This window comes from Ostrea edulis, chromosome 5 (assembly GCF_947568905.1).
Source record: "Ostrea edulis chromosome 5, xbOstEdul1.1, whole genome shotgun sequence".
Classification (NCBI taxonomy): domain Eukaryota; kingdom Metazoa; phylum Mollusca; class Bivalvia; order Ostreida; family Ostreidae; genus Ostrea; species Ostrea edulis.
The window spans coordinates 37,776,255-37,788,851 of NC_079168.1; the positions used below are offsets into that span (position 1 = coordinate 37,776,255).

The following is a 12,597-nucleotide window of genomic DNA, read 5'->3' on the forward strand; positions in this document are numbered from 1 at the left end:
CCCTCCGTAACACTCACCTGTCCACCTGGAAGCCGTGACAATCCTCAAGACAACCTTACCTGGCATCCCACATCTTGATATACATGTATGCCCGTGTCCCAGCTTTCCGTTAGTACCAATATCGAACTTTGCGCTTAATTCCAGTTCCACTCAACAAAATTTCTGCAATTTTCTCTCAACAGGACTTATCTCTATCTCATCCTTTTAAAAATTTATTATTTTTAAATAATAAATTCATTCCTTAATTCTACTAACTGATATCAAAAATGTCAATTATTGCTTTAGAAGAACACCCAAACGTGTTATAAAGACGTGGTTACAAACTTCTTCCTGAATTTAGAATGACACACGTCTTTTTCATTTCAAGTTAACTACATACTGGTATCTACAATTGAAACGTTAGTGTTACTATTCCCTACTCCGGAATCTTGGGATGTCTGACTGGAACTTTTCAGAGTTTTATTGCTGTAGTTCCGGTTCCTTCTTTTCTTGATGATAATGTACACAGCTCCATTCAACACCCCGCCGAGGTTCGTAAACATGACAACAACGGTAAAGAATTCCTGTGGCACCACAGCGAAATTCTGCCACACACTGATGATCCCGAGCGCCCACCACTGGATGAAAAAAGCGGTCACAAAGAGACTCATTAATTTAGCTGCACTATGAGACGCACGAAGGGTTTGGGCTTCGCTTCCAAGCATGGTTTTAATCTGCTTGGATTCGGTGTAAATCTTCCACCATGTTAAGATGTAGAGAACCACATTTATGACCAGGATGACTGTCATCGGCGCAGTTATAAAGAAAACGCTGGCTAGTGCTCCTTTTACACCATCAAAGTAGCAGCTGCAAAATGAAGAAATGAGATGAAGGGACCAATTAATCTAAATTACGGAGAAACTTTATTTCAAAATTTGCAAGTAGAATTAGTTAAAGAAGTCTTACTAAGATCCCGAGGGTCCATAATATCCCAAATTCACGGCACACATTGACATCACAAAAGGAACACCGAAGGTGTACAGAAGGAGCTTCCAGTCGTATCGTCCAAGTTTAAACTGTTTCTGTAAATAAATAAGTCCAAACGCATTGATCGCTGCAACATTGGTCATTAGAAGCTGTGCAGACACAAATTCTCCGATGAAAAAGGAATAAAACTCGCACAACTGTACAGGATACACGTGCTCTTTTGTGATGACCATTTGGAGATGGTCCATACTATGTGTCACATTGAAAAGAGCGTCGCACGAAGACAAGTAAACAACAAAACGTTCGCTTCGCATCCATGTAAAGAATGAACGCGTCTGGTTTCGAAAAGACGCGATGATCACAGCGGAAGCACTTATGAGACTGAGAAAGATACAGCATAGAGCAGGTATGTGGATAAAAAGAAACCACCCTGTATCCAATCCATAAACATCTAAATCATATCCATCCCTCAACCTTCCCTTGGTCTGATGTGTGACATTTTCAACAGAACTGTTTAAAGTTAAATTCACAGTAGATTTGTTATCCATTGAAGTACAGGCACTGGAGACTATTAATGAAGATGTATGTCAACGAGTGACGACCAATGTTTTGATTGTGGTTCTGAATTCATCTGGAAATAAATGACAATTGACAGTGAATAAATACATGTAAGTCCCCATCCTTATCAACATAACACTCTTGGATAATTGGTATTGTTTCAATTCTTTGATAAAGTCATCCAAAGGCTTGTTATAAACCATGCTACTTTACATCTCGACATGAGAGACTGCAATTCTCTCCATTATGGGCAATTTGAAAATTGCCATTTTATTCCTCTGTCACTGCGGGGGAAGTTTCGTTAAGAGCCATTGTAACGATTGGCGTTTTCTTAACTCAATATTTAGACATTACAATCGAAGATAAATGTGCATGGAATATGCTTTAATGCGCAATTATTTCGTTCATATTGATTTCTATTCACCTGTGAGAAAATTTCCGCTGAAATTCAAGAAAAGCACAGGAACGAATTCTTGCAACTACATTATTACTATGGTGCTTTTAGGATGTTAATATTTTCATCTTCGATTGATATTTTCTGTAGTTGTAACGAAAGTAAGCACACCATAATCCAGACTAACTGCAGAAACGACGTATCAGTCCCGAAGAAATGCGCGGGGCAATTGAGAAATTAAAGACCAATGAAAGCTGTAGCAAAGATTGCATCATAAATGGAGTATTCATTCAATGTAGTAACTTACATCTGCCATTGTTGCACAAACTTTTAGATAATATCTTAAGCTCTGGTTTACACCGAATCATGGTCAAATTTTTAACCCCAGTTTTTAACAATGATTACTATCGTGGTATATCTATAGTAAATTGTTTTAGTAAATTATCTACCGGTTTTCTCTAGATAAAATAGACCTTTAGAATGGGAACATAATCATAATATTAAGTCCGATGCACAATTTGGCTTTCGTTAAGGCTATCAGCTATTGACGCTATATTTGTCTTGCTAACAAGAAAAGGCTGCACTGTTGTTTATTGATTTGATTCTATTTTGATACATATTTGCAGAATTGAGTGATGGTAGAAAAGGTTTTTGCTTTTGGTATTCAAAGTAAAATGTTGAGAATAGTTACCTCCTTGTACAACGTAATATGTTGTGTGAAATACAAAGTTTATCTGATTTATTATTTTTGTGATGAAGCAGGTCTATTGCAGGGAGAAACATTATTACCGATACTTTTTTCATTAGATGTGAATGATTTTGAGACTCGTTTCATATCATATAATTGTCCTAGTATTAATTTACAGATGTTAAATGTATTTGTAATTATTTATGCAGGCGACGATATGGTTATTTCTACTGAATCCACTATGCTCAGTTTTTGACACGTATTTCTGTAGTGTATTACTTTATAGACTGAGTTACTGATGGAAAATATTTGTTAGTCTTAAAAGGTTATTCAAATACCGACACCTAATTGATAATGTCTGCCTGCAAACATATTTAATACCATTGGACAAAAGGTTGGTAACTAAAGTTAGGCTATCTAACCACTTGTTGAATTTTGAATTTCTGAGTTGCCCAATAGTTACTTCCTTTTCTTGAACTCTTTCGCACGGGCAAACTTATTTAACACCATTGGACAAAAGCTTAATAACTAAAGTTAGGTTATCTAACCACTTGTTGAATATTGAATTTCTGAGTTGCCCAATAGTTACTTCCCTTTCTTGAACTCTTGCGCACGGTGAGTGCAAAATATGTTTTCGTATTCACGTGGTGGGCACTGTGTACACACAGGTCACGTGCTACCCACATTTGCTTGATGACGCGACCTCTAAATATAGAATACGTGGTGGGTACAAATGTTCATGCGTTGCACAAAAGAGATGATACCTCGGAATACTTCTCATTACCAGCTCGTTAGAGTTATCGCGCTTTGATGACTATTGTGCGTCATTGGTAAGAAAATGCACAAGTCTCGCGAGCAAGTGCGAGGTTACTGGGACGTAAACGAAACGGTCATACCACCCCCCCCCCCCTTTTTTTAAAGAGTTAAAATACATAGTGTATTTTTAAATAAAATAACCATTGGTCAAACTGCATTTTTCAAATATTCTAACACAATCGTATTAAAAATGTTATATGTTTTTAAACTCCACAACACCTATTTTAAAAATTCCAAACAATGATGTTCTCTGTCCTAAATCCATCAATATTTTGTAATTTTCAAAATAGCTTAAATGCAGTTTGGAAACGCATTAGTTGTGTTAATTAGTGTTATAAACGTCTTTAAAAATGCAGTTTGGCATATATATAACTTGTTCTAAAATATGGAAATTGAGGGGGGGGGGGTGTTCGTGTACGATTACCAAGTCCATGCCATATGAACCTGTCCTAATTGTATGATAAAATAGAATGTCTTCATAGTCTGACAGAATAACTTTAAAAACATATTAATCACATTAATTACAAGAAAAGTTTCTGTGTTGGATGTGCATATAGGATTTTCCCTTCACAGTTCTTCTTGCGATTGATGCTTTATATCGGTCAGATTTGGCAAATTTAGTACCTGCACACCCTCACATAGTTTAATAAGTTCGCCTGTTTTCTTGTAAGAATAATCAATTCCTAAATTTGACTTTAGAATTTTAATCAGTGTTGTGGTTTGCAGTCGGTTATATATAATATGTATCCGATACCATAATTTATATTATGAATGCCTAAGTAATGTTTATGTATGTTGTCCCGGTAGCACGACTTTACGCGCCTTTAATTTGAAGAGTTCCACTAATGGAAATGATAAGTATTACTTCGTATTTAAGCACAAAGCACGTAGAACCACGGGAGTGGCGCCTAGACCCCTTTGTTTTCACAACGTTCATTTTACGTTATCAATTTATTTTTACATGCAAAATAAGATAAATTGCCTGATCCCCCCCCCCCTTGACAGTAGTACTGAATGGTAAGAATTTCAGTTTGAACAGATGAATTGGAGAACCGAACGAACGCTCCCCTTTTAGGAAATTGGAAGTTTTGGCGGCAAAATAAAAAACCCAACATCTTTGGGGTTTTTTTTTTGCTTGTCAAAAGTTTTAGAAATATATGGTATCAATTTCTCTCTCTCCCCCCCCCCCCCCCCCCCCCCAACGTTAACGATCTTTTGAAAAAGATTTTTTTTTTTTAATTTCTGCTTGTTAGAAAGTTAAAAGAATTAAAATCTGAGAATGTCTGAAAATCTGAGAAAATTTATGCTTCGAGCAATTTATCAAGCTCTCATAGGTCAAAGGCTTGCGTGAGGTTTCCTTTGGTAGTATCATTCGAACACGATTTCTTGCTCAATTAAACATTTGCAAATATGGCGCATTTTACTTCAGACCAGTAAGGCTGCAATCTTGTTAGAGACGGCTAGTTTAAAATGTTACCTGCAAAGATCACTGTATACAGCCGATGGCCGTAGTAAATATTATGGTCATCAAAAAATGGCGGTTGACCTCATCGGCACGTATTTTATAATCACGATTTCAAACGATTGATTATTTATTTGCATCATTTTACGATCATTATCAAGTATCCAGTGGAGGATTCTTAATGTTGGTCACTGTAGTGGTCTCCATTTGAAGTAATGTATCGCACAAATAAGAAAATCAAAGAAATTTCGCCATGGTTCTCAAGTCGAATTACGCACGTATAGAATCACCCCAGTAAAGAGTTGCAAAACGTTAATATTTATATTAAAAAAATCACAATGAAAAGAAAAGATCACCGAACAATAGTAATTAAATTTAATCTTCCTCCCACTTAGTTTTTATTTAAAACAGAGGACTCGCGTACATTTGTTAATCCCAACAGTCAGCTGAACTAGTTTGATAATAAATGTGCATACTTTTTACATACTTTATCTATTTCTATTACAATATGGTAATAAAATAAATTCATCCGATTAGATGAATATGAATAAAAAATGAAATGTTACAACCCAAAATATGATATTGCATGTATTAAACAATTAAATTTAAACTAGCATTTATCGACATACTTCTCATCTTCTTCATCGAATTAAATCAAATTTATTGAAATAAATAAATATGAATACATGATGAAAAAAGTGCAACTGTGAAAGGTAGTACTTAAACTTACTAATTCAAAGTACACGTACAATCACTTTGGCACAGTGCTTTGACCTTCTCGAAGGATTATGCTATTCTTCCCCGCGGGCAGGTACTTCCAGATCAAGTAAGATAGTCATAATAGTTTTGGTCTATATAATACATTTTGTTGACATGCATTATGCATTGATAAAGAGTAATTGAATCCATAGAGGGTTGAGAATTCGTCACCAAATAAAAGGTTGGTAGGTCGCGGTACAAGATCTAAACCATTTTATGGTTTAGACTGTAACTGATGTACGAGATAAATGCTGCTGCTCACTTAGTCAAACAGAAGATTTTTATTTGTAGAGTGAATTGCCTTTGTTGATTCTTTAATCTGTGTTACATAATTTTATTTTGATCAAGAATCCACAGATGTTCTATCTATATAAAAAACTTTGCCAATGTTTTAAATATGCACATGGAAAACATGATCCTCTTTGCATGTCTCGCAAATTTCGGGTATATAGGGATATGTCGTCCGTCCGTCTATCTGTGTACCCACATAAGGACTAGACCCTATATACTGAAGAAGGAGACTAAAATGCACAAGACTTTATTTTTATAGCGGGACAATTCAGTGCTTCATTTGTGAAGTTAAAATATGAGAATTGGTACAGAACTGGTTTTAAAAATCATCATAGTCTCACAAGAACTGACGTATTTTAAGCTATACAACACGTATATGCCGTATTCTTTGGCTATCACCGAAGGAATAAAAAGCATGTATTTCATTTCAAGTTATATAAGTTATACACTTTTTGCAAATTATGCAATTTAACTCAATCGGATTAAAAAGTAATCAAGCTAATTTCCTATTTAATTATGTATTCTCCGTGTCGGATAGTGAACGCCCCATTTCGAAATATTTATGATCACGTGACGTTGCACGCGGAATTTCGAAAGTATAAACAACTACAAAGGCAAGGCAACATGAAAACGTGTACGGTCTGCAGGCTGTTGACGGGGCATATTTAGCGATACATACAGTCAGGTGTAATTAAACAGGGTAGAAAGAACCAGTTTGAGCTTTAAGTTTAACATGAAATCACCATTCAGTACGACTATATAGTATACCGTATACTCCCACGATGTTTCAAATAATACTTTTCTCGCGCGCTTGCGCACAACCACCATAAACGTGACTCCTTAATAAATATGCACTAGAAAATCATCATTTTCTCCTTACATTCAGTAGACCAGTACTCCTTTAATACCCATATGTAATTTGTCGAAATTATCAAATCGTATTATTTTCATTTGTGTTGAACATGATCAATTAGTATTCAAATGATGTTGCAGTCAAATCGAAACAAAATTAGAAAATTTTGCCAATTGATAATAAAAGGTTCGAGAACGTGTTAGAACAAAAGATCAAGACAGGTTTCTTTTATTTAAAAAATGCAAAAGTAGGTTGATGCTTGTCCACTATAAAAGTTCCATTATATTTGGATAAAAAATATACATATTACATCAGCATGTAAAACATAAACTCCAAATCAAAACGTTCCTGTACAGTCCTCTGTCCTAGTTAACCCTGGGTTCTTTCAATTTTGAAGGTTGGACAATATGTTTTGGCAGATCTGAATGAACCGTGAAATTCGGTCTTGATTTAGCTACGTGATTACCGATAGGAAGGAAAAATTATCTACCTTCATATTCAATACATATCTTAAATAGTTTGCCAATACTAGTACAGCGTGGCAAGAGCTAGTAACCTTTCAAACAAGTAACAAACTTGGACTCATCACCCCAACGACAACCAGGAACTATCAAAATATGCTAACTCTAAAACAAACATCGTAATATACTCCAAGATTTTTTGTAAAAATGAGACAGTGAATTATACGTGAAATGTCACAAAAAATAATATAGTATTGAAAAACGTCGCACATGTCCTAAACAACAAAAGCTACAAATAGAGAATACATACTGGTCCTATTAGTCCGAAATATTTGACGTTAAACTCACAACTAATCAATAAAACGATGCTTCTTGTACGTATCAATATCGATTGAAAGAAAATATCACTCTCAAATTCGATAACAGAAGCACACAATTGTAGTCAACCGAATTTTCGCTGTCATTTGAGCGAACGAGTCACGTGACTCAAAACAAAGCTCGACAGTTTGTTAAAATGCTTTCAAGAGACTGTTTATGTGATGAAAGAACCCATAAAATCGATATTTATTACGTACAAGAAGCATCGTTTTATTGATTAGTTGTGAATTTAACATTGAATTCGGCTCGCAAGTATTTAAAATCGGTCCGAGAATGCCGCCTCCAGTTGGAGGCTGCGAAATTTCCAGCCTTACGTAATGGCGCCGTTTCTGACGTTTTCCTGACACGGTAAATATCAAAATCATAAAAAAGCCAGGAAAACGTCAGATATTTCGGACTATGGTCCTATATGAGGAGGTTTTCTAATTGTATGGGATCTCAGAACTTCATGCCTCCATCAATGAAAAATAATGTCCAAATAAGTAAATTAGATACACAGAGGTTCTGTTGTCGTGCGATCTGTTTATCAGATCCCCGGAATATGAAACATCTCAGTCAAAAGCTGTATAATGTACTAAACTCGTTAGGTAGTCAAACAGTCTAGCAATTCATTCATATTGTGGGTCAAAGTATATAATTCCAAACTGCAAAACAAGTAATTTTAGAATACATTTACATACTATGCTTTAAAAATACATTGAAATACAATGCTTTAAGAAAACAGTGACATGCAAAATACATAAAATTGAAATACAATGCTTTAAGAATACATTTACATGTTATGCTTTAAAATACATTAATTTAAATACAATGTTCTAAGAATACATTTACATACTATGCTTTAAAAATACATTGAAATATAATGCTTTAAGAAAACATTACATACAATGATTTGAAAATACATGTACATGATATAAGATCTTCAAAAATGTTTGGGACCATAGATGACGCCCAGAATAAACTCTTCAAACAATATGAATATAAATAATTTCATATAAAAATGTCTTCTCTAAACTCTATATTGTCACATCAAGAAAATCGGATAGACAAATACAACAGTGACAATGAAGATTTACATATATACAATAGTGTGTTGTTTATCGTACAGCATCGGATGTGTAACTGTTTACTTCATTAATTTCATTATTTTGAGAAATTATCCACAAGTTTGAGTTTGCCAAAAAAAAATTATGTTTGATGAAACTTTGGTGATTTATGACGAAATGATTTCAGAAATGGATATCAGATAGAGTGTCTCCTTAACTAAGGAAAATGAGGATACCCCTTGATAGGGAGATTTCTCTATAGAAGCAATATCTCTTTAATCCTAAGAGATATTCTTTTTACAATATATACGTAGAAAGATATTTCTTTGTTTTAGAATATTTCTTTTAATTCATCAGATTTCTAAGCAAATAAAATATATTTTTGGGACATTACCAAGAGTTATCTTGCTTTGCATGGTAATGTACGGTGAAATGAATTGTCATACATATGAAAGTATTATACAAAGAGCACACAAACACATTAACAAACGACCAATTTTCTCTCCGATTAATTCGTAATAGAAGTATACTTTGCGAATTTTATGACTTTTATACTCAGGACGAACATCACATGGTCACGTACCATCATTTTTGTTTAAGTGAAATCACTAAATGGTAATGAGTGTGTGAAATCTTTCCCATTCATACGTTGGTTGGCTTTATATTCGTGTAAAAGATTTATGTCCATATTTGTTAGTAAACAATTTCTATCAAACTTGTGAAAATGCCACCGTGCATAATGAAATGTATAAAAATTCAAAAGAAATTCGGAAATACCGTGTATTTTGCGGTATTGTGTATTTTGCGGTATCGTGTATTTTGCGGTATCGTGTATTTTGCGGTATTGTGTATTTTGCGGTATTGTGTATTTTGCGGTATTGTGTATTTTGCGGTATTTTGTATTCATTTTGTGTCCGATTTCAAACACACTTCAATAAAAACCTTCTATATTAAAGATCGATAATGATATTTTCCAAATAGATATCTCCAAATGGTATATCTTAAATGAACTAGACTCTAAAAAGAAAATAGATTCTATTTTACATAGCCTTTATCCCGTGAAACTGAAAATTAAGCTGTCATTTTCAATTTGATTTTCACTTCCACCAAGAGCTAACTTTTACGTACCGATATCTAACAAGAGGCCCGCAGGCCTTATCGGTCAATCTTAGTTAACGGTGTCACTAGACACAAAGGCTGTGCAATCTAGAATATTTTTCCTGTTCTGCACATCTAAGCCAAAATCTAATATTCAGCAGCAGTATAAAACAAGATGTGTTCTTAAAACACAGAATGCCCCCAAATCATGCTGATGAAAGACGTTGCAAGGTATACTGCATCTTATATTAACACTGTACGACAATTTGTGACTCTCCCTAGAGTCTGAACCCTGCGGTTCAAATGATAAAGGCGATAATCACTGTAATAATTCTGGCCCAACCTGAAACCAAATCCTTACCCCTGGGATAATAAAACTAACAATCATAGTAAAGGACTACCTGCTCCATCTAAATATCTATTTACTTTCAATATAGTATTAATAGTAATCAATAGCATTGAAGAAGACGTTATTTAAATGTTTCACACAAAAAGCAATATACATCAAGTCTAGCCCCGCCCTGGAGTCAGAACCTCTACCCTTGGGATCATGAAATTTACAATGTTGGTAGAGACATTCCTGTTCTACACGACTATGCATCAAGTTTTTCCTTACAGATTTGAGGTGGCATCGTCAGAAACTCACGGTCGGTCGCTCTACGATTACCTATAGTGGGTCACAAGGCTGATATTTTCGCATAACTCATTAAAATGCGTGATCTTACGTAACATATCGAGAACCAATGGGAATCGCCGTAAATATTCCCAGTACTCAACGTGTCTGCTGTAATGGCGGCGTCCATGAAAGTGTGTGTGTTTTGTTGTGCCACTATCAAAGATATATAGATGTAAACTCCAGATTTGGCACTCAAAATGGCTGATTATTTTAATTAATACTTCACTTTCACATGTGCCCCCCTCCCTTTCGGAAATCCTGGATCCGCCTCTGGTATGTTTATTATCATCACTGCTTCATGTCACGTGAATAAAATCAGTCATGCATGATACAATTTAAAAATTAGATGCAAATTTGAACTAAGATATGGCCTTACAATCCCGTTCACATGTCATTTTGTTATTAGCGTAGGTGAGACATCAATTGTGTTTACACAAGAGAGGTATGTAAAGATCGAAGGTCACAATTACTGGCTCAAATTGTGTCGACAACAAAAATAGAACAAATCACGGCAGTACTTAATACGTAAGTAAGCTTAACATACCTATAGAAACCGATGAAATACCAAATCTGTTAAAAAAAACCCAACAACACGCATTGCTCCCTTATGATGGAACTACGAACTCGTGCTGGACACGTAGACCCGTACAAACGCTTGGTAACACAGATTTTTTCCTCTCCTGTCTTTATAGACACAAATACATCCCCGCTTCAATAATGCAGATAAAGCATTTTGCTGAAATTTTTGTAACTTATCCAACTTAAACGTAGTAAAAATCTTGGCTTCGAAAGCATGTTTTTCTATGCTACCGAGGACTGGAAATAAGGGGCTTTTTCATTGGTTGAATATCGCAATAAGGAATGGTAAAGCGACCAATCGCATATAGAAGCCGAGACACACCTTCCATCGAAAACACTGGCCTTGTGACCCACGGTAGACAATCGTATAGAGCGACCGACCGTGAGTTTCCGACGATGGTGATCATGAAATGGTAGAGAGGAAGATTTTTTTTTCAAAATTGGTCAATTGTGGCAGATTTTGCCCTGCCTGAAAGGCCCCAGGATGTACAAGTTCTAAATTTTACAATTTATAACACCCTTGTCCCAAAGATGCTTCATACCAACTTTGAAAATGATCGAGATGGTGGCTATCAAGAAGTTAGAAATCTTCAAATGTTAACACAACTATTAATCATTATGACCATTTTGGCCCCATACTGGTTCCAAAACCCCTACCCTTAGGATCATGAAGTTTACAATATTAGTAAAGGACTACCAGCTCCTTCTAAATATCTATTTACTTTCAATTCATTATCAATAGCATCAAAGAAGATGTTATTTAAATGTTTCACAAAAAAAGAATGGATACCAAGTTTGGTCCCACTATGTAGCCAGACCTATTTTCCGGAGATCATCAAATTTACAGTTTGGTACAGGCCTTCCTGCTATACATGGTGTGCGGTTTTGGAGAAGATGTTTGAAATTGGTGGCCTTTTGTAATTTTGCACCACAACTAAGACCTCCAGGGGTACAGGTGTACTGAAATATACAATTAATGTGACCCTAATCTCGGCTGAGATTCGGTTCGGCTGGATATTTGGACTGACGTCTTCACCGAATTGGAGCAGTAATTCATAATTCATGTTTGGAAAGTTACTTTCAGTTTCCGCCGGTTCTTACAATTACTGTGCACTTAGGTGACACTGCTGTTCGCTTCAAATAAGTGATTTGACTATGAAACCAACTCTGTATCATTATTAAAATCCCAAAATGAAAATAGTCACTAAATTTTCTGTTCAAATGAAGACTTCCATAGCAAAATATTTGATACGTGAATTATGAAGGATTGCTCCGAGATTCGGTGAAGGCGTCAGTCCAAATATTCAGCCAAGCCGAATCTCAACCGATATTGATGTGACTCATGTCTCAAAGAGGCTACCTGTGAACTCGAAATAAAAGACACCACAGAGTCCTCCACATCTGCTTCGTACTTAAATATTTTATTGAAAATAAATATTAACGGCAAACCAACAACTTAATTTTATGACAAACGGAATTATTTCAGCTTCTCCATCATCAACATCCCATATTTATGTAGCAATCTTTCATTATCACCTGCATATGGTGTTTATATCTCTCAACTGACTCGAT

At 35.2% G+C, this 12,597-nt stretch overlaps 1 protein-coding gene across 1 annotated transcript; it reads right to left on the reverse strand.

The window, feature by feature from the left end:
* Positions 1-371: 371 nt before the first annotated feature.
* Positions 372-1,514, reverse strand: LOC125651192 (uncharacterized). The gene is made up of 2 exons (XM_056166060.1): positions 946-1,514; positions 372-846 (listed from the first exon to the last, which is right to left on the reverse strand). Exons 1-2 carry the CDS (start codon positions 1,512-1,514, stop codon positions 372-374), a joined length of 1,044 nt encoding a protein of 347 aa, XP_056022035.1.
* Between the last annotated feature and the right edge of the window lie 11,083 nt (positions 1,515-12,597).

Excerpts from the sequence above, each read along its gene's own strand:
- LOC125651192 (XM_056166060.1), bottom strand. The coding sequence starts at position 1,514 with ATGGATAACAAATCTACTGTGAATTTAACTTTAAACAGTTCTGTTGAA. Across the intron at positions 847-945 it reads TATGGACCCTCGGGATCTTA|CTGCTACTTTGATGGTGTAA; the intron begins GTAAGACTTCTT and ends TTCATTTTGCAG.